At 35.4% G+C, this 20,419-nt stretch overlaps 2 protein-coding genes across 3 annotated transcripts; both read right to left on the bottom strand.

The window, feature by feature from the left end:
• Positions 1-55: 55 nt before the first annotated feature.
• Positions 56-6,477, bottom strand: LOC135682222 (uncharacterized). Its single transcript, XM_065197011.2, has 5 exons — positions 5,767-6,477; positions 5,231-5,360; positions 3,994-4,151; positions 3,395-3,623; positions 56-2,673 (listed from the first exon to the last, which is right to left on the bottom strand). The coding sequence occupies exons 1-5, from the start codon at positions 6,124-6,126 to the stop codon at positions 2,405-2,407; spliced, it is 1,146 nt and encodes a 381-aa protein (XP_065053083.2). The 5' UTR covers positions 6,127-6,477; the 3' UTR covers positions 56-2,404.
• An 8,734-nt stretch (positions 6,478-15,211) lies between these two features.
• Positions 15,212-20,169, bottom strand: LOC135682704 (L-rhamnose-binding lectin CSL3). 2 transcript variants are annotated; one of them, XM_065197705.2, is made up of 7 exons: positions 19,830-20,169; positions 19,171-19,294; positions 18,197-18,350; positions 17,243-17,382; positions 16,379-16,529; positions 15,712-15,846; positions 15,212-15,332 (listed from the first exon to the last, which is right to left on the bottom strand). In XM_065197705.2, the coding sequence occupies exons 2-6, from the start codon at positions 19,268-19,270 to the stop codon at positions 15,717-15,719; spliced, it is 675 nt and encodes a 224-aa protein (XP_065053777.2). In that variant the 5' UTR covers positions 19,271-19,294; positions 19,830-20,169; the 3' UTR covers positions 15,212-15,332; positions 15,712-15,716. The 2 variants fall into 2 exon arrangements, with proteins under 2 accessions (XP_065053777.2, XP_065053778.2); XM_065197706.2 differs by having other exon boundaries at positions 19,918-20,169.
• Positions 20,170-20,419: the final 250 nt, after the last annotated feature.

Here is a 20,419-nt window from a genome sequence, read left to right as displayed (position 1 = left end):
CCTTTGGGAATAAGGAATCTTTTGGGAGCAAGCAACCTTACCAGTTCTTTGGCCCAGTAGGATTCCTTAACAGCTTTTCTTAGAAATCGATTTCAGCTTTTGCAAACCTAATACTCACGAGATCAGGTTCCCTCCTTCTGGGACAACAGACGATAAATTACTTCTATGTCTCCCGTTCTTTCTTTCTGCTATTATGTTTCGGAGTCATGTTTAATTCATGTCTCGAATCTGTTATAGACCATGTATAACAGACCAATTACTTTTATACTTTTAATCAGATACCAGCACCATATCAATCAATGTGGCAATTTCTTTAAACTTTTTATTTTGTTAAGAAAAAGAGGAAAATTGGCGGACTGTACGAATATCACATTTGCTGAAGTTTAACTGAAATTGAAACAAAATTAAGGATATTTGTGTCAGTTTGTTTTTGGTAAAAATTTTACGTTTTCATTAGTTGAAGGAAAATGTGATTGTGTAGACTGACTGAAAAAGCTAGTATTTTAGATTTCGAAACAATTTTTAGACCTTTCTAATTAAGAAGCCTCTTGTCTTCTTGAGGGAAAGTTAAAACCAAGGTTACCGTTTAACTATTTTGATAAAAATGTTAACGAGGAATCGTTTTTCTGGATATAGTAGAACGTTTTAAATGATTGCAAGAAATGTCTGCAAGAAAACTTCTCAAATGCCTTTTAGACCAATTACAGGCTAGTCTATCGGTTTTGCCCTAAGGTTCCGGAACCTCTCGGCTGCCAGCTTAATAGCAGGAGTTTAAAAATTCAAGTAATTTCAGCTATATTTGATATTTTCATCTATTGCAACTTTTTTTATTACTGCTATCAATGCCACATAATTTACATTCCATGACGATAATAAGTGAATGGTTTTTATAACTTATTAAAACACGGTTTAATAGTACGTTATAAATAGTAATATTTTAAGAATTAATTTCGGATGACGAAGAAATTACGTCACAGCTCACAAAGAAAGAATAATAATTGCTAAATGTAAAAGAAAATTACTTTTAAAGTATTTGAAATCAATCAAGGCAAAAACATATGACATCTCGTGTTGCTGTTAAGGCTTTCAGCTCCTTTAATTGTTAGAAGACTTTGGAATATTATTTAGGAGCTGAACTACCCTGAATTACCCTAAGCATTCTCCTGTTTGCTTTGTTTATTTCTTATACATTCCTTTTAGCAGCATGTTGTTATTTCTTTGCTTGCTAGTCTTATGTAAGTTGGAAGCTTTTCCGCCACTCATCAAAAATTGTCTGCTTTCATTCAGAGGGAGATAATTTCTGGATCTCATCCTGATTACAGTTTCCACGAAAACTCTACAATTGTATTCTAAAAACATAAAACTTAAAATCTTTACGAATGCTAACGTTTGCACCTGACTACTGAAATAAGCCCCTCCACTCCCCCTTCCTCCTCCAAACCAACTCTACCAGTGGCGGTTTTAGAAACTGCGGGGCCTGGGGCCCAAAACATCTGCGGAGCCCTTGTTCTTTATTTGCAATTTCCATTTTTTTCTTAGGTATGGGCCCTTTTTGGCTATCATAAACGCGGGGCCTGGGGCCATGCCCCCCTTAACCCCCCTTAAAACCGCCACTGATCTCTTCGGTTTTAATAGTTCTCCAATGTCATGTTATTGCAGTGATTTGACTTCATGTCCGATATTTTTCAAATTTAACGATACTTTAACATAGGTAAAAGGTTTTACAATCTAAATATCAATAAAAATGCCGTTAAATCTACAAGCATGATTAAAACAACCTTTTAAGAATAACAGAAACATTAAAAGATGAACAGTGAAGTTGTGGTCGAACTACAACAGAAAAAAAATTAAAAGTAAGGCTAGCTCAAACCTCAAGCCTCAAAAAATAAGGCTAGCTTAAATCTAATCTGCTTTTTAATGCTTCTTTTAAATACTTTGCAATAGGCAAAATGATTTCTGTTGCATTTATCTGAATTTCTGCTTGGCAATCGCTCGGAAACAGTGTCCTCGTTATTAATTTTTAGGATAAAAACAACGTGCTTTTGAAGTAAACCAGATTTACATGTTCAATAACAATAGTATAAAAAACGAGGCCTAATGCTCCATTCCAATGCAATTTGAAGTTTCTCAGCATTTTTCCTTTAATTTCTCTTTTTTTTCCTTTATACAATGGACGGGCTTACAGAATTTTTTAATCAAACAACAACTGTGTACCAGAAACAAGGCAGTAAAATTGACTGCACTGAGCTATAAACTGTGCCATTCTAAGTCATGGTTTGCCTCTAAAAAAAAATTTTTTGTTGCCTTGCGAGAAGTCACTTGTACTGTGCTCTTAAAGTGCTAGATATTAGCCAAAAAGTGATGAAATCAATTCGTTATCATTGCTTCTTCACTTCAGATCTACTTATTTTATGAGTATATATCCGAAAACCTTCTGTGCACTCATTGTCGCTCCAGTATAAACGCCAGTGGGTTGTAAATGAGAACCGCCAATACCTATGCCAATAGCTGAATCAGGGGTGATGCAGTCGTTAGCGTCGTTGCCAAGGATTCCAATCCTCACTCCAACGTTTACACTACCGGTAATGATGTTATTGAACCCTTGTCTATTACAATAGGGCTGGAGCTGGCTTCCTTTCAACAAATTGCGCCAATTATTTAGCTGATTAGTTCCTTTTAAAGAAAATAATTTTATCTAAGTTGGAGATCACACTTTGTTTACCATTAATTTTGACCACAATCCCCAATTAAATAAAAGCTTCCCAAAAAAATGCAAACGCTCATCCCAATAAGGTGTAAATGGGGGTGCAGGCGGTTCAGGGGGGATGCAGTACCCCCCCCCCTCGACAATTTGTCTGTCAACACATTTAAGGTTTTTCGCTGGTCAAAAGAAGCTATTTTTGTACTCACCCTGGAACCTTTTTAGGAAAATTGTACGGACTTAACATTTCTGTAGTGGCTGAATTTTTAAAGAATGGGCGTAAAGTATGAACTTGGAAACAGATCTTCTATTAAGTATCTTAGATGGAAATTCAGTTTACAAAAACATTTTCAAACAACAATATGCATACAAGCAAAAAAGTTCAGTTGCACCATTTTCTAACGCAATTTTCTAACGGTAACTTTGTCTTTTTTGATGTGATAAACTTCTTGACAATGTGAAGAATTCATACCTTTTGTCATTTTTTCTAATTCTTTTTAGGGTGTTCTGGCTAGAAGCAACAAGCAAATCATATGTTTCAGTTGTAAGGCAATGTCATACTTGCGCAAAAAGGAACCAAAGTTCGCCATCAACAAACAAAAGATCTTTAAACTGTGATTGGCTAGTGCAGAGGCTTAGCAAAATGGAAGCCATAATAAGATTTAATTACGTACGTTGTGTGTAGAAACTTACCATAAAATGAGCCTTTAAAGTGTGTCAAAAGTGATGCTGATCTATGACCTAGAGTAATATAGCTTTTCTCACTTCCCGATCTCATCCCAACACAAACTCGAGTAAATGGCAATGCATTGAATGCTGGAAACTTCGCTTCCTGGTCGCCAAGAAAACCCTCTGTCAAAGCATAAACGTGGTTGTAGACACTGCTTGATGTCCAGTGACTTGACTCGTATCGAAATGTGTTCTACCATGGGAGTATAGAGAAATCATATTTACAAGAGCATTAGAAAATATCCTAGAGATGATAAAGATTGTCATGTTTTGCTTCATTTTTAAAGGCAGCCTGTCATCTGCTGTACTCAATTTAATTTTCACTGGCATAGAAATCACTAGAACAATCTCATAAGATATAGATTTCTTACGCTCTCTCTCAACTCCTCGACCTGATACAAAATTGTTGTTACCTTTTTCAATGAATGTGTCCATAGAAGCATTTCGAAAATATTTACCCACATAATTGTCCAAAAAATGTTATTAATTTATGCATTAAGCTTAATTTTCTGTTTGGTTCTTGATCTGATAATAAGCGATTTTTGTAGAAGAGTTGTTCTTACCAGTCTTCCATCCGTCTTTAACGCTAGTGTCCAACCTCCAACGCCGCTACAAGTCGTTGTCCCATTCAGAACACAATAATGGTGTCCAATGTTTGAAAGCAAGTAAACACCATCCTTGCGATAACCCGCTTCGTAGGCTGCTTGGCAACTGGCAAAACCTTGAAAATGCAGAAAGAGGAAACTTGCTTAAGACATCCTATTTGGCTTCATATCAAAGGTACTTGTTTTCTAGAATACATATGCCTAAAAATATCGATGGTTGGTTTTCAGATGGGTAGAGCTTCTGAATGAAAATGGCTTTGTTACCACAGGCCGGTGATGATATTCAAGTCTGCTGGTTTCAATCTCATAAAAGATACAGCTGTGAACCAATAATTGCTTCTTTAACGCAGCTAGACTTTAAGGCAACTAAGCAAGTAAACATCATCTTTGCGATAACCCGATTCATAGGCTGCTCGGCAACTGACAAAATCTTGATAAAAGCAGTAAGAGAAAGTTTGCTTGGAATATCTAATTTTATTTCATATTGAAGGTATTTGAACTTCTAGAAAAACAAAACTAGAAAGTTGTTGCAATAAGCCATTGATAATATTCAAGACTGCTGAAGTTGATATCGGAATGTGAAAGCCAAATTTTTGTGTTTACTCTTATTAATTCTCTATCGCTGCTTAGCTCAAGTAAAAGACATCTCGATGCAACCTGATTGCGTAAAATACTTCAAAAGTATATCTTTTCAAATACTATAGAATGTAAAGAATAATAAACAAATTAGCTCTAAAGTACATGCATATTTTTATTACGGTAGAAACACCACCTTCCTTGGACTTCTTTGGACAACAGTATAACAAAGCAAAATGTCCATTCCCGTGCAAGTCTTCATGCTTAAAGTTGCAATCGATCTAGTCCCTTTTAAGGCGCACTCCATTTTGGTCTCATTTTTTAGGCTCTAGCCTTAAACTGAAGCTAATAGTAAAAACAACAATTGTGTGACAAGGAAATACTTTTCGTTGTATCATAAAGATACTAGCCATGTGATATTCTTACTTTATTAACTTGTAATAAATATAGCCTTGAAAAAGCAAGCATTTCTATAACATGGATAACTCCGAAGAGTTCACATTTTGTACCAACAAAATTTGCATAACATTCTTATTTTACAAAAATTATAGCATGATGGCAACAGGTTCATCATGCGATCTATATTGCCACGTATTGCAGGTACGAAAGTGTCCCTTACTTCTTTCGTTTTCGCAATATTTGCCTGTAAATATTTCTTTGCATTGGCACTTGAACCCATCTTCAGTGCATGTATCCACACATTTACCACCATTTCGGCAAGGAGACAATAATGCACACCGTGGACCAACCTAGTGACAAGACATTGCAAGTAAAATATTTTATATGAGAACAATCTTTATCGTCATGTACACAGTTTTATAGGGGCGTTAGAAAGAGAGAATTTTGATAGGTAGATGGTCTTTCCTGTGAGTATAGACCACGTTTGCTGTACATTCTAATCAATATAATGTCGAAAGAAACCAAAGAAAGAATGAAAGGACGTTTTTAGAAAGATCTTACCATTAATTATCAAACATTATTAATGTATTGCCAAGACCAAAGTTGTCTTACACTTTCTCTTTTCTTACTTACTTATTGTTTTAAAGCCAACTTTAATGGGTTCACATATGATTGCGGACTTACTCAAAGTTATCCCAATCTCTCTTCCCAATTTTGTAGGCTTTGGTACCCAGATTATTTTTCAAGAATACTTACATTAGAAGCTTTTTCATCTGTTGTCATGTACACCCACCCAAGTCTTTTGCTGATAGCTGTCATACTCGATGTCAAACTCCGATCAAGCAGCTCACATTGTCCACCGTCCTCTTTAAAGTTCAGTGATTTACATTCAAGGCTTGACATACACTCAAGTGTGCATTGCCGCTTTGTTTTACCTACAAAGGATTTTAACACATTGCCTGTCACTGCCATGTCTTTTAAAACGATGTTAAAGTCTCCATAATACTGGCAGCTCTCTCGCAATATTGTCGCAAGATTACAACCAACGGAAATTGACAAAATTACCGCCTTGATTGACATGATATATGCCTTTGCTACTGAACTATGCTTCTTCATTTCAGCAGCGTCTTACTTCAATCTAAATTGAATTAGGTTTGTTAAGTATGCTGATGATTGGAGTTTAATCGACCTTTCTCACAATAAGTTAATTACAATGCTTCAGGTGGCTTATATTTGCATGGCAGTTCTAGATTCTCTTTATAGTGATACGACAGATAATGATTACAAAAAGCTAATAACAGACTGACTTCTAAAGTTCAATAGATTTTTTAAACAGTTTCGCTTATTTGCTAAGTCTAGGTAAAATGATGAATAGCAAAGGTGTCTAAATAAGCTGTGGTCAATCTTTGTTTTAACTTCTTCCATTTTCCGATTGACATGCATAGAGTTCCTCAATGTTCGGTTTGTAGCCCATTGCTTTTTATTAAAGTAAACAGCGCTTTGTTGCAAGAACTATGTATTAAATGCATATGTTTACAAAACAGACAAAGTTTTACGAAAAAAACAGCGCGTTTTTGCTCGTTTACCACCAGCAGCATGGTAAAGAGCATCTTTTCTTGAATTGTGGTTGATAAATAAAAAACCTCACTAAACTGACTGTATATTTATGGACCAGCTGTTTTATAAAACAGCTCTTTTTAATTCCCTGTTTTCATGGTGTTTTTTTGCAACCTTAATAACTGTTTTTGAATTGCATAAGCAGTAATTGCATCAACAGGCTCAAAGCTTTGTAATCTCAAGATTAGGACTAACACCAATGCAACAAGTACGGTTGACACAAACAACGGCAAAGGAAAGCTTTGTTGATATTATGTCCAATAGAATCGTGCTGAAACATATTTCATAAGAAATTTTATTTCCATGTCGGGGTGCTCTGTAGGCCAATTTTTATAATTGCCGGTGATTAACGGGGATCCGATGCAAAACAATGTGCGCTTAAACGGGATCGGATTTGGGTGGATCTACAGGCTACGCACATGCATTTTTCAAAAACTGGTGTGTATCAAAAGTTTTTCAATAAAACTGGTGTGTATCATAAGTTGACATCGTGTTTGGTTTTTCTGACGTCAAAACTACAGAACAGATGTTCAAAGGACCGAAGAATTGACAATTATTGCCAACCATTTACACGGGATCCGGGCCATCTCTGAAGGCGATCCCAAAAGTGTTCGGATAGCGGATTCAAAAGTATGAGGATCAACCAGTTCCCTTGTAAACGCAAGGGCTACTCGTACTCTTTCGGATCCGATCCGGTCAAACACGAACAAATTAGACTCACTAACCGTTAAATTGAACCACAGCTATAGATTTGAGTTCTTTTTCTTTTAGAAATATTTGTGAATGGGAACATCTAGGAAAATGTTCCAAAGTGTCTCATATCAAAGCATTCTAAAAGAAAGATCAAAATTTGCTAACTACTTGATGATTCAACTTTTCCCAGTTTCAAATAAAAATTCACTTTATATCTCTCCTGGTTAAAGCAAACGTCTATTGCTTTGAAAATTCAAGCTAAGTTTCTTTTGCTCTTCTAATGAGCATTGACTGTGATCAAATTTTATCTAATTTGGGGACAAACGGAAGCCAATAAGAGGACTAACAGTCGAAATATCAAACCTAAGCTCAAACATTCGAGTGTTCCACGAAATGTGGCTTTCCTTGTTCATTTTATTGACAAATTGACTTTATTTATGAAAATATCAGACCAGAATGCAAAATTCCTTCCATATTTTTTAGAAGGATGCCAAAGTAATTGCGTCACTTTTCAGATTTTGGCCACATATACGGTGAATATTATTCAAACCAACTATCGCACTTTCCCTAGAAAGTATTTGTAACTTGGTCTTGGTTCTACAGATATTGGAACCAGGCCAAAATATTGGGCGAACTTAAATATTTCATTAGTAAACTCAAGTGTTTCATCTCCAGTAATCTGCAACAGGTTTGATTAATTTTGCACATTTAAAGATAGCTATCTCATGGTGTCTTTCAGAGTATGTGATAAAAGTTGAAAAATTATTGAATTCTGAAAAGTTGAATCATCAATTTTTTACACTATAGTCCATTCTGTTCCATCCAACCAATTTTTCGTCCTAGACATTGTCAACCAATGGCACAAGAAGCTAGAGGTCAGGAATCGCGATCCGGAGACGCCTCAGTATGACCTGCTAGATTATGGAGCCGGTGTAATAGGCGTTTCGGTCCCCCCATGCGAAAGTGTCCGGGGGGACCGAAACGCATAGCAAAACGACACTATGCAAAAGTGTCCCCTCTACAAAACAATAGGGGGACACTTTTGCATAATAAAACTGTATGCGAAAGTGTCCGGGGGGGACCGAAATGCATAGCAAAACGACACTATGCAAAAGTGTCCCCTCTATAAAACAATAGGGGGACACTTTTGCATAACAAAACTGTATGCGAAAGTGTCCGGGGGGACCGAAACGCATAGCAAAACGACACTATGCAAAAGTGTCCTCTCTACAAAACAATAGGGGGACACTTTTGCATAATAAAACTGTATTTGAAAGTGTCCGGGGGGGACCGAAATGCATAGCAAAACGACACTATGCAAAAGTGTCCCCTCTATAAAACAATAGGGGGACACTTTTGCATAACAAAACTGTATGCGAAAGTGTCCGGAGGGACCGAAATGCATAGCAAAACGATACTATGCAAAAGTGTCCCCTCTATAAAACAATAGAGGGACACTTTTGCATAACAAAACTGTACGCGAAAGTGCAAACCAGTTTTGTTATGCAAAAGTGTCCGGGGGGACCGAAACGCATAGCAAAACGACACTATGCAAAAGTGTCCCCTCTATAGAACACTATAAAACAATAGGGGGACATTTACCTAAAAACTGATTGCCCTATCCAAAACATCTACGGAAGAGGTCAATAATTGAAATATCGCTCTGGTTTAATTATTCATCAAAATGTCTTATTGATAGGATCAATAAAATATGATTGACTTTCTTCAAATTTGTAATTGACTTTCTTCAAAGTAACATTTATTCATAACTGTATGGCAAAAATTTAAGGGAAACGTAGAAAACTTTATTTAGATCTTATAAAGAGAGGAAATTACAGCTGAAGAGGTAGGACTATTGACACATGAACATAGCATACAGTGGAATCCCGATACAATGAACCCCTGGTATAACGAACTCCTGATATAACAAACTATTTTCTGGTTCCCTTCAGAAATCGTTATATCGGGATTCCACTGTATTTGTTATGTCAAACGAAATCAATAGGTAAAACCAATATATTGTTTCATATTCGTGTGAGACCATGCTATCCACTATCTAGGTCTTGGCAACCGTAAGCAGACGTATGGTCTTATAATGCGATTCAAGGTGCACAAAAAATTTAGCCTGGGTATACATTCCACTGCAAAGTTCCCAATGGCAGAAACAGAGAAAGAGTGGGTGGGACATCTCGGTGTAATTGATTTTGTATTTCGCCGAATTCTGATGAGAAAATTTTGGGAAGGGATAATATTTTAGGAAATTATTATACTTGATTCTGTGTAACCAAAAAAATTAGTCTTGAGCGCATCCTACTTGTAAAACAGTTACTTTCTGGGGTTAAAAGGGCGCTTTTTGACTGCAAAAAGGTGTGGAAATTTGTTCATTCTGTCCCAACCACACCTTAGTGTCTTGCGGCGCCACTGAAAGTTCCTTGTTTCATCTGCTATAAAAAGCATACCATAAGTTCCATAACACTCCCTTGTCATATACTTTAATCATGTCATATACTTTGAACAAATTAATTTAAGTTCCTGATCCATCATTCTCCAAGGCCTTTGTTGTTAAAGAAAGGAGAAAAGGTGGGATATTTTTTTAAAGTCTTAACCTGGGTGGTACAAGAACAACTATAAAGTAAATTACCATATGATTATATATTAGCATTATTGTATTAACTCCTTACACTGGTTAATAACAGGGCCGCACTAGCATATTTAGTCCCAAGCATAGATGGGCCTCTCTATGAACTAATGTGAAAATTAAATCTAATGAAATTTGAATAATCATTGGATGCTGAATTTTTGTCTCTGTAGTTACAAAAAGGCATTTTATGAGTCGAATGAAAACATTTCATTATTATGTATATGAACAAAAAGAAGTTATTTCTCAAATTTTAATAGATAAATATATATCCTTAATCATGTCTCCTCGATTTACTTGCGACACGAGGCGACATTCTGTGACTTATACAACTTTTCTCTTCAAATGAATATTCAAGGGCGGAAAGCTATTTCAAGGTTTTGATAGATTTGGAAATTAAAACTTTGGACTTGAATATTAATTTGTTTTTGTGTTTCCATTTTTGTATTCCGTTTTTGATTAAATTTCGATTTATTGCTAATACTCTGATTCTTGATGAGTTTTCAGTTGCCTATTTATAGGCGCGAAGGTGTCCAGCTTTATCTCCGTTGATTCTTTGTAAGCAATAGCGAAATAATGTTTTCAACTTTAACGTTGACAAATAATCCCATTTTACTCAGACTCTTTGATATCAGAAGGAAGAATGTAATTCTTTGCCAAAGACGTTTCTATGTCCCCTCCTTTGCTACCCAACTTTGTCGTTGATATTCTAGTTGTAACTTTACATAAAACCTTTCAGTAAGGAGTCTCTGATTGGGCAATTGCAAGATACAATTCGCCATTAATACATGCTAATGCTAGATAGTTTGATAAAAAAGGGTCTAGCTTCATATATGGTGATTAGAAGAGTTGTGTACATATTCCAAATTTTCCAATTTAGGGGCAATATAATGCATGCTTGTATCGTGCATAAAACAGTATTACATAAAATTTGAGCTATAGAATTAATCGAAATTCACTTGCCTGAATCTAAACTCAGACTACGATATATTTGGTAGTTTTCAATTTGAAAGCTCGGTATTGCGGTAAAACGAAAATTTCCTTGCAGAATTGCGTTAATAGGAAATTTTCTATGCGGAATCCTGGTATCTGATCTCACCCAAAGAACCACCCCTCCCGTTCCTTTGAAATTTGAGGGGAAATTGCAATTTATAGACATCTGTTACTGAAACATCTTGTCTCCAGAAAGTCAGAACAGCTTCCAAAGGTCCTTGTGCCAAATAAAAAATTTGCAGCCCCCATGCCTACAGTAGGATGGTATCCACTCCAATTAGTAAGTAATCTTTTTATATTGAGATTTTGTATGAAATATCAGTTGTAAACCTCTTCACTCCCTTTATTTTTTTCAAAACCACCACAATTTCCTTTACCTCTTCTGAAAGATAAAATGAAAGGCTAAGTAGCCATATTGAACTTTGTAATGCCCCTATTTGCATTGAAATCTGTTATTTGTTTGCCAAACAGGGAAATGCCTAGGTACTACCTACCCCTGATGTGGCTAACACAGTTGATTTTGTGCATTTTATATCCATGTGCATTTATTCTTATCATATCCATAAGTAATATTATTGATATGTTTTTTTGAATAGGTCTTGCTAATGAAAGTTAAGAACCACAAAATTAAACTAGCATTGTAGTCTCTGAACTGGTTAGAAGGTTTACCAAAAATCTCCCAAAGGTCTGAATAAAGTTCTGAAAAAAGGTGCCAAATACCTGAAAGCATTAATAAGAAAATCATTGAAAGTTTATATAACATAAAATCTTTATATGTCTGATAAATCTGACAATAAATACATGCATTTTGAGAAAAACAGCTCTGATTTTATTGTTTTTTCTCAATTATTATTTCTCATTCTTATGCAAAAAAATCTGAACACAAATGTCTATTGTGTAAGAGCTGTGCAATAAATCCCTTAGTAAATGAGGGCTAAGTCAGAGAAGATGTCAGGTTTATTTTAGCAAAAAAGTACAATCTCATGGTATTATACAGTAAACATTATGACCCCACAATTGTACAAAACAAATAAGAAAATTTTTTCATGATTGTCAATTGTTTAAACCATATAAAAAATTTCAAGAAACAAAAATAATGTATTCTTTCCATCTATCAAAGTAATGTGAACCCCAAGACAGTTGTAGTGTTTAAATATTATTAATGATGATGACATCGTCATATCAAATTTACACTATACAAGAAACATCTCATCCATTGTTGTCTTGTTTAAGTTTAGTGAGTAAGAGTTTTCAGAAGATGTATTCTTTGAAAAAGAAAATGCTCAGCTCAGCATCAATAGAGAGTGTTTGAAAAACCAAGAACAATAATTGTCAATGTCAAGAACATCCAAATTGAAAAGCATACATTCTGAACAATATTAACTCTTAAACAAAACAGAATTAGCAATATTTTATGTTTATACTTGTAAATATCAGTACAGAATATTCAAGATAAAATGTTTTCAGACAAAAATTTCCTCAATTTAAAAAAGTCAATAGGGGGATTTGGATCATTTATTGATACAGAAGATGCCTAAACTTGAAAAGTATACAGTTTATATACACATCTAAATACTTTGCCTACCTTGTCTCTTAGTTGAAAAGCAAGGATGCAAAAATTCCGCCTTGATTCTAGAGACTTTGATAACTTTTTTCAGAGGTGTCATAAAGTTTGATGGAGGGGCTGTCCCTTTTAACATGGGGTAGAATATCTTCCCCGTCTAATGTATGCATGCTTCGAGGGGCACTAGCCCCATAGCTTTTCAGTAGCAGCATCTTGGAAAAAATACTATTAAATGGGCATGATTAAAGACAATGTCGATATTCACGATAAAGTTTACTATATATTCAAATTGTAGCAAGGCTTAGGCCAAACAGAGCAGGGACGAATAAATTATATGTCAACATTCACGCCTTTCATATGCAATTAATGTTAGATTTGTACATAGCTTTTCTTTACAATCAAGTATGCACGTGTAAAAAAATTTGATTTTAAACACAAGGGAGCGTCTCTTGTGAATAAACCATCAGTTTTTGCCACGATTTCACGAATCAAGCTGATGGGCCTAAACTCACCGTATCAACTTTCTATTTCGGCTTACTATTATCATCTACCGCAAGAAATCTAAGCAATTTTTGCATTATAAATAATATATTTTTGGATTTCCAGTAAATTTAACAGTCATCTTGAACTTTAGAATATATCAGCATCTTGAACTTTTTCTCGAAGCTTCGCTATACACTTCCGCCATTACCACTTGGTCACTGAAACGCTACCCGTTTCACGAAGGTTACTGAAACGCATATACGTATCGCCTCAAAGGGGACACTTTTGCATGGGGGACCGATTAGCATACTACACCGGCAAATAGAAAGCAAGCACTCCTTGCTTATCAAAAGTATTCTGACTTTATGCATTACTTATCATCTGCTTCATTGATAATTCTTTCCAACGAGATTTAACTGGGCAGTTTCCTAAATTTAAAGCTTCTATTGTAAACTCTAGGCCAAAAAAATACAGGCGTTCTTTTATAACCAATTCTTGTTTACTGAGAAATCTACATAAAAATAGCTTATACTGTGTTATTTTATTCTTTTAAAAACATATCTGTTTTGTAAAGAGAAATCAATACAGCCAGAAAGATAAAATAACGACCTGATTTTTCAAGGAGGCGCCTGCTCCATACTAAATGCAATGTTTAAATTCAAACGACGCACTGGACACGCAGTACTTCGAATCTATATCCCTATCATTTGTGTCTCCTGGGCATCGTTAAGGATTAATCAAGACTCAGCCAGACCTAAAACAGAAGGGTTTTTTGGCACAAGAAGAGGGTGGCACATGTTACATTGCACTTTAGTTTTTCACGGCTCATAATCGCCGTTTTAACTTTCAGAACACGCCTTTTTACCAATCGGAACGCTTAACAAGTTTAACGCCATTGATGTTTGGTTACATGAAGGGAGTTTCAAAATCATAGAATGAAAAACGAAGTTATATGTTGCCACAATATTACTCTTCCCACAACATTTTGTCGTAGAATTTGGACAAAAAACAAGAAGTCCCCCTTCAGTCCATCGGTCGCACCTCTATCGAATCCGGGGAGGGCAGAAGCATTTCTAAATTGGAGGGGGCACCTTTAGGTACAGGCGCTATGTCTGACAAAAATGGGCACTTTTCAGAAGGATTTTGAATAAGGTATGTCTAAGAAGGGGGTGTTTTCTAGAAGTTGAGGTTCACCTTGCAATATTTACAAGACATGTCTTGGGAAATAGGGTGAATCTGCATTTGTGCAGACGGATACATTTAACATAAAACATATGTTAAATGATTTCTAGATTTCCTGGGGGACGGCTAATGAAGGAGTAACCAAGAATTTCACAGACCCCATCCCTTGGCTACATCTTGCCTCAATATGCGTTTCGCTAAGTGACAGAAGATGGAGACCAGGAAAGCTTTGAAGTAATTCAGCAATATGACCATATTTTCCACTGAGACCCTTCGCATTTCGATGGAAAATTTCTATGCCTCTGGTTTTGATTAGGGAATGCAACTCCTATTTCTTGTGCAGTTCTCAGGGCCAGGGCATGGCTGCATATCACCGCACATTAGGGTAAGGACGTTGAAAAAAATTTGCTTCCAGCTTCGAATACGAAAACACAACTTGCCACCTTTCACTTGAAGTAAACTGGAATAGATAAAAGTTTCTCCGTGGTTCACTTTTTTCGATTTCATTTCCAAGTGATGTGAGGCCAATAAAGTCTGAGCTAACGAAAGAGCTTCTTTTAAATTGCAAGTTTTGCTATTTCATGTTCAATTTGATTACTAGGTTGAATATCTCTGAAGCAACGAGTCAAAGAAATTGCCACATTGATTGATATGGTGCAGGTATCTGATTAAAAGTATAAAAGTAATTGGTCTGTGATACATGGTCTATAACAGATTCGAGACATGAATTAAACATGACCCCGAAACATTATAGCAGAAAGAAAGAACGGGAGACATAGAAGTAATTTATCGTCTGATGTCCCAGAAGGAAGGAACCTGATCTCGTGAGTATTAGGTTCGCAAAAGCTTAAATCGATTTCTAAGAAAAGCTGTTAAGGAATCCCACTGGGCCAAGGAACTGGTAAGGTTGCTTGCTCCCAAAAGATTCCTTATTCCCAAAGGATGCATCGCACTCGGTTGATTTATAAATAATCATAAACTCAGTTCATTTGTAAATGATGAGAATTTGCAAAAATAAACACAAAGTGAAATAATGCTTTCAATCTCAATGTATTTGAATCAACGTTTAATAGTAAAAATAGGAAACTAGTAAGACAGATTTCTGTTCTTCGATGATAAAACTTCTCTGCTCAGCACAGGTTAGCCTACCACCTATGGAAGAGAAAAATCATCAAATTAGAAGATGGAAAAATGATTTTTAATATTTTCTTTTTAGTGACTTGATTAAAAACAATTGTCAATTTTAATCGAGTATGACTTCTAGAAATGTAAAAGTATTTTTTTTTAAATTTCCGAGATAATATATTAATGATATAACTAGAAAAGTATCAACAAATGGAAAATTCGCAAAGATCCTGAATAACTGGTCTTTACATAAGTACTTGATCATAAGAACTTGATAAAAATATACTTGATTACCGAAAATTCAAGAATAAAATGTAACACAATATGTGAGGAGTAAGAGCAGACTTTTGTGAAACTCCTTACACACATTATGAATTAGCAAATTGCAGTATCAAATCTAACTCGCCTGTATCATACACATTGATGCATTATATCTAAGTACTTGTATGTTCCAAAACACGGATCGCCAAACACTCTATTGGTTACAGGCAGTCGACAAAATCTTCTTCCATTGCATCTGCTTTGAGCGATTTGTCGAGACCTAGAAATCATTGATCCATATCAGTAGAAGTCTTTTAAAGATGAGCAGGGAACATTTCATCCATATCGCCATTTTGATATATGTTTTTAAGAGGAAAAAGTGTGTTTTGAATATTTAGGTCAAGAAAAATCTTTTCCTGATTTTCATCACGAATTAAAAGTTTTGTACCTTTGCAGGGGAACTTGTCATGCATTTTGCTAATAATTTTTAGATAATTGCACAAAAATGCACGGGCAGATATCAAAATTAATGGAATTTGCATTATATAACATAATATAACTATAAGATTGATTGATATACCACTACTGCTCTGAGTACCATTCTAGTGGCAGTGAAGAGGAAGGACAAATCCTCAGTTAGGTGAACCCCGTCGATGAAACTGAGGTACCCGAACGTTAAGAACTGCTCAATTATCACTATTCATTAAGGACGGGCGCTGGATCTGTCATGGGTATGAAAATGTCAAAAATGTGTACATCATTGAATTTCTTGTTCAGTTTCTCGTCTGTTTGTAAACTATGCCGTGAAGTACCTGTGAGCAATGCAGCGGGTATTTCCCATAGCAGAGTGACGGCAGTGGATTCTGTTAGTCCTTCCGTAACGGGCAGCTTGTATCCTTAATGTGAGTCCAAGGGGGCAGCCCATTCTCGCTGTCCGACCCTCACACACAATCGACCGTTTTGCTAGAATTTAATGAGAATGAAATCTGTACTTCGATAAAATAATTTTCTATGAAAAAATAAAGGTGAATGCGCAAAGGATAGGAAGGTTGTTTGATTGTGATAAGAAGTGGCCTAAAACTTTTGCGATTATTTGAAATCTATGTATCTTGCCGCGCACGTGAGTTTTCACAAAAAAGATAATTTAAAGAAAGATAGCTTTATTAATCACTATTTTATTAATCAATCAAAATTAAATGTACTTGTTTTTTAATTATATTTTACTTTAGTGAAAACTAACAGTTTTGAGGCTAAAGAGCAAACTGATGGATAGAACTTTCTCAAGAACACGAAGTACAAATTGACAACAGTGGCGCCCATCAGCGTCCTCTTCCCGATTTAATGGCAACACTTCTGTCACGGATGTCTCTTATTTCGTAGAAACACACCAAACACAACCGTTCGGTGACCATAACAGAAATTTTTTTGTTAGCTGTAATAAGCAAATTGGATTACCAGCCTTTTGCGCATGGTCAACTTTTCGCAGCTGAAAAAGATTAAGGTATCGCCCATCGGCAACTGTTGCTGTGGAATGGAAATAGCAACCTATAATTGCAGATTGAAGACCGTAGCATTCTGTCCTGCATTCCTCACGATCGGTATGTGATTTAATGGAAACCAGACTTTAAGCAATCATTAAGTTGCATAGAGACCGACAGGATAAATATGTCTCTTACATGTATAACGACGTCTGCAGTGGTAGGTAACTTGCAAGTACTTGTATGTCCCTACACAAGGATCTCCGTACACACGATTGATCGCATACAATTTGCACATTGGCTGTCCATGACAAAGTCGTTTGACGGCTTGAAGTGTCCTAAAAAATTCCAAATGTGGCAAGTATAAGAATTTCAAGTACGTGAGTGTAGATGAGACCTTGGAAACTTTTATGCACCTGTGGCATTTATGTGTACACGATACCTTTTATGTACCAAGATACTTTTTATGAGTACCATTAATTAACAATGGACCCTTGGGACTTAAAATTACATTTGACCTTTCCAACCTTTTATGTACACTTGACCTTATATTAGCAAGGGACTTTTGTGCGTTTAATTTATGTGACATATGAGACAATTTAGATAAATTTTCTGTACATCTTAGGGACCCCTTATGGGATGACTTCAAACGAAAAGTTTGTGTGACAAATTTAAAGCTCTTCAAAAAATTGGAGTTTGAGCAACTTAAGGGTTATTCCAAAGGGTTCCATTACAAAACCTACTGTTTTATCCTTTCTCAAAAATGGAATAATTTAAACAGTCTCAATTCTGTTTAGAATGAATTCTCTCTTTTATTTAATCAAGCAAAAATATAACCTAGGCAGGAAAACCAGAACGTATTTCCAATGACTAAAATTATGTTAATATTCAACAAGATAAATTATATTGATACATCAAGCACATTAATTAATAATTAACGGTTACTTGAAGTCCAAAGAAAATAATGAATATGGAAAGGCCACTTCGAAAAATGTTGGTAATCTTTATGCAACGATCGTATTGAGAACGGAACCTAGGGTAGCAATGCAAAGAATGGAACAACGGCATTGTCAACCAAGCACACCAGAGAGATGAGAATAGTACGATGACTAAAACTGCGTAAAAATCCAGTTGATGATAATATGAACCTACCGACTAGATCTGCAATTGGTAGTCCTGATTGCTGAATGGGGGCATGTGTCCCTGTTGGTTCGGCCATAGTTCGCCCGGGTAATGAAAATAGCTTGACCCCTTGGGCATTTGATGTATTGCCAATTCCCTTCACAGATGCTCACAGTTTGGGAAGCTATAAAATGAACAAATCTTAATTTGAAATTTTGCTCTGCAAACCAATATATATCTAAAATCCTATCTCAATGATGTTTTCATCGTCATCGTCATCAATTATTAATTCTAAAATATCTTCTTGGACCATGTCGTCTTCTGAAATCAAGAATTTGAAAAGGTCGACTTCATCCCTTGGAACCAACGGCCTGTAATTTGATGCTAAATAATGAACGAATATCTCTGTTTTTTGTAAAGTTTATTTATTTTGGCATTTTTTGGGGGCTCAATTGAGAGGGGGGCTAATTAAATTTTTCCTTCTGAAAAGGGAGGCTAATAAAAGAGTGGGGGCTTAATTGAGAGGGGGGCTTGAAAGAGAATTTACGATAGTCTACATTTTTACAAACAAACATGTTTTTGCGTAGTTTATACATTTCATAGTGACAGCAAAATTTGCAAACTTTTCCAGTCGAAATTTGCTATAAAATGTATTGTCAAAAAGTTGACAAAAACTGCCACCATTTTGAAAAAGGTTGTGCAATACTTTTGATACTCTAGTTTATAATGCGTTGTGAAAATAACGTCAGTGACCTTAACTGCGCATGTGCATATGTCTCGAAAACCTATTGGTCCTTCAGACAAATGCTGGTTCGTCTCCCCAACAAGTCAGTATTTTCGATTCCGTTCTTTGACAAGTGGAGTATATTTCTGATTCTCTTTGTTTAATGCTCTCTTTGTGCCAAAAGCAAAAAACTTTTAAAACATACTACTAAAACGTCTGACATTCCTCAGTTAAAAAATGATTTCTTATTGTCTTTCTTCGAGAAATAAAAGATTCTCACGTTTTTCTGCCTCTATTTTACTCAATTTTGATAACGCATCTCTTGTACCTTGAGTTGATGCAAAAAAGCCAACGCAAAGAAGTATGGCAATGGAAAGCATCTTGCTTCTGTGGTAATACCCAATCTGAAAAAAAAACAAAAATTTGACTTGAAAGCAAATAACTTTCAAAATTATTAAAGCTTAAACTAATTTACTAACTGAAATAAGATTCAAAATTTTCAATTTTCAAAAGGCGATTCAAGTTTGTGAATTTCAAATAGGAGATTTTAAAAGGTTGCAATGGAAGTATGTAGAATGCATCAAAGAAATTTGCTGAAAACAGTCAAATGAAATATAATTTTCATCATAATGTTGTGAAGTAACCTTGATGCATTGTAATTCCAATTGAATTTGCACGTATAATCTGCAGCATTGAGTTTGTTCCCGAGTTCTGTCATTCCATTTTGAAACTTTCTTGTCACGTTAACTCAAACCAAGAAAAAAATTTAGGAGCAACTAAAACATAGTAAAGGTTTTTTAAAATATGTAATGAAATAAAATGTCTTATTTTTGCCAGGATGCCAGTACCTTTAGAAACTTTTACACCTGAATATTTCAAGAATTTTTTTCTATAAGTGGAGAATCATTTATCTTAAAAAACATTAGAGAATAAACTCACAAGCCTTTTCTTTTCCAGACCAATCTGTGTTTCGAAAAGAGTGCAGAAAAGAGTGTTCTGTATTTTCTTCAAATGAACATAAACTTGCAAGCTTTTTTCCAGTCCAATCTGTCTTTCCAAGTGAGTGCAGAGCAGAGTGTTCTGTATTTGCTTCAAATGAACCGAACCTCTCCGTTTAATCCTAGTGGTGTTTACATCTTGTCAACTGCTTTATGTCTCAATTTTCCGTCTGGCTGTCGCAAATTTGATCTGTCCCAACACAGAGTTGGATTTTGAGAGGATTAAGCAGAGAAATTACATGTGTATGCAATTTATCATTGTATGCAATTCTACATTTCATGTGTATCATATCTTGGCCTTTTTTCCCAAATTTTGATCATAGATAGAAAGTTTTTGAACGTCTTTTCTATATCATTTTTCAAAAATAGATATGAAATAAAAAGAGAACAAACTGTTTATATACTGCTTGATTTTATTTGATCTTTTTACTAACTTATTGGGGCATAATTTATCCAATTGTCTATTATTTGCACCATTTCAGTAGATAACTTTTGCATCATTGCAATGTCTGCATTGTAGATGTGTTAACA

The sequence above is a fragment of the Rhopilema esculentum genome, chromosome 16, assembly GCF_057945365.1.
Source record: "Rhopilema esculentum isolate cy_ngs chromosome 16, ASM5794536v1, whole genome shotgun sequence".
Classification (NCBI taxonomy): Eukaryota; Metazoa; Cnidaria; class Scyphozoa; order Rhizostomeae; family Rhizostomatidae; genus Rhopilema; species Rhopilema esculentum.
The sequence above is the reverse complement of the archived record's forward strand: the minus strand, read 5'-3'. Positions and strand labels throughout refer to the sequence as shown.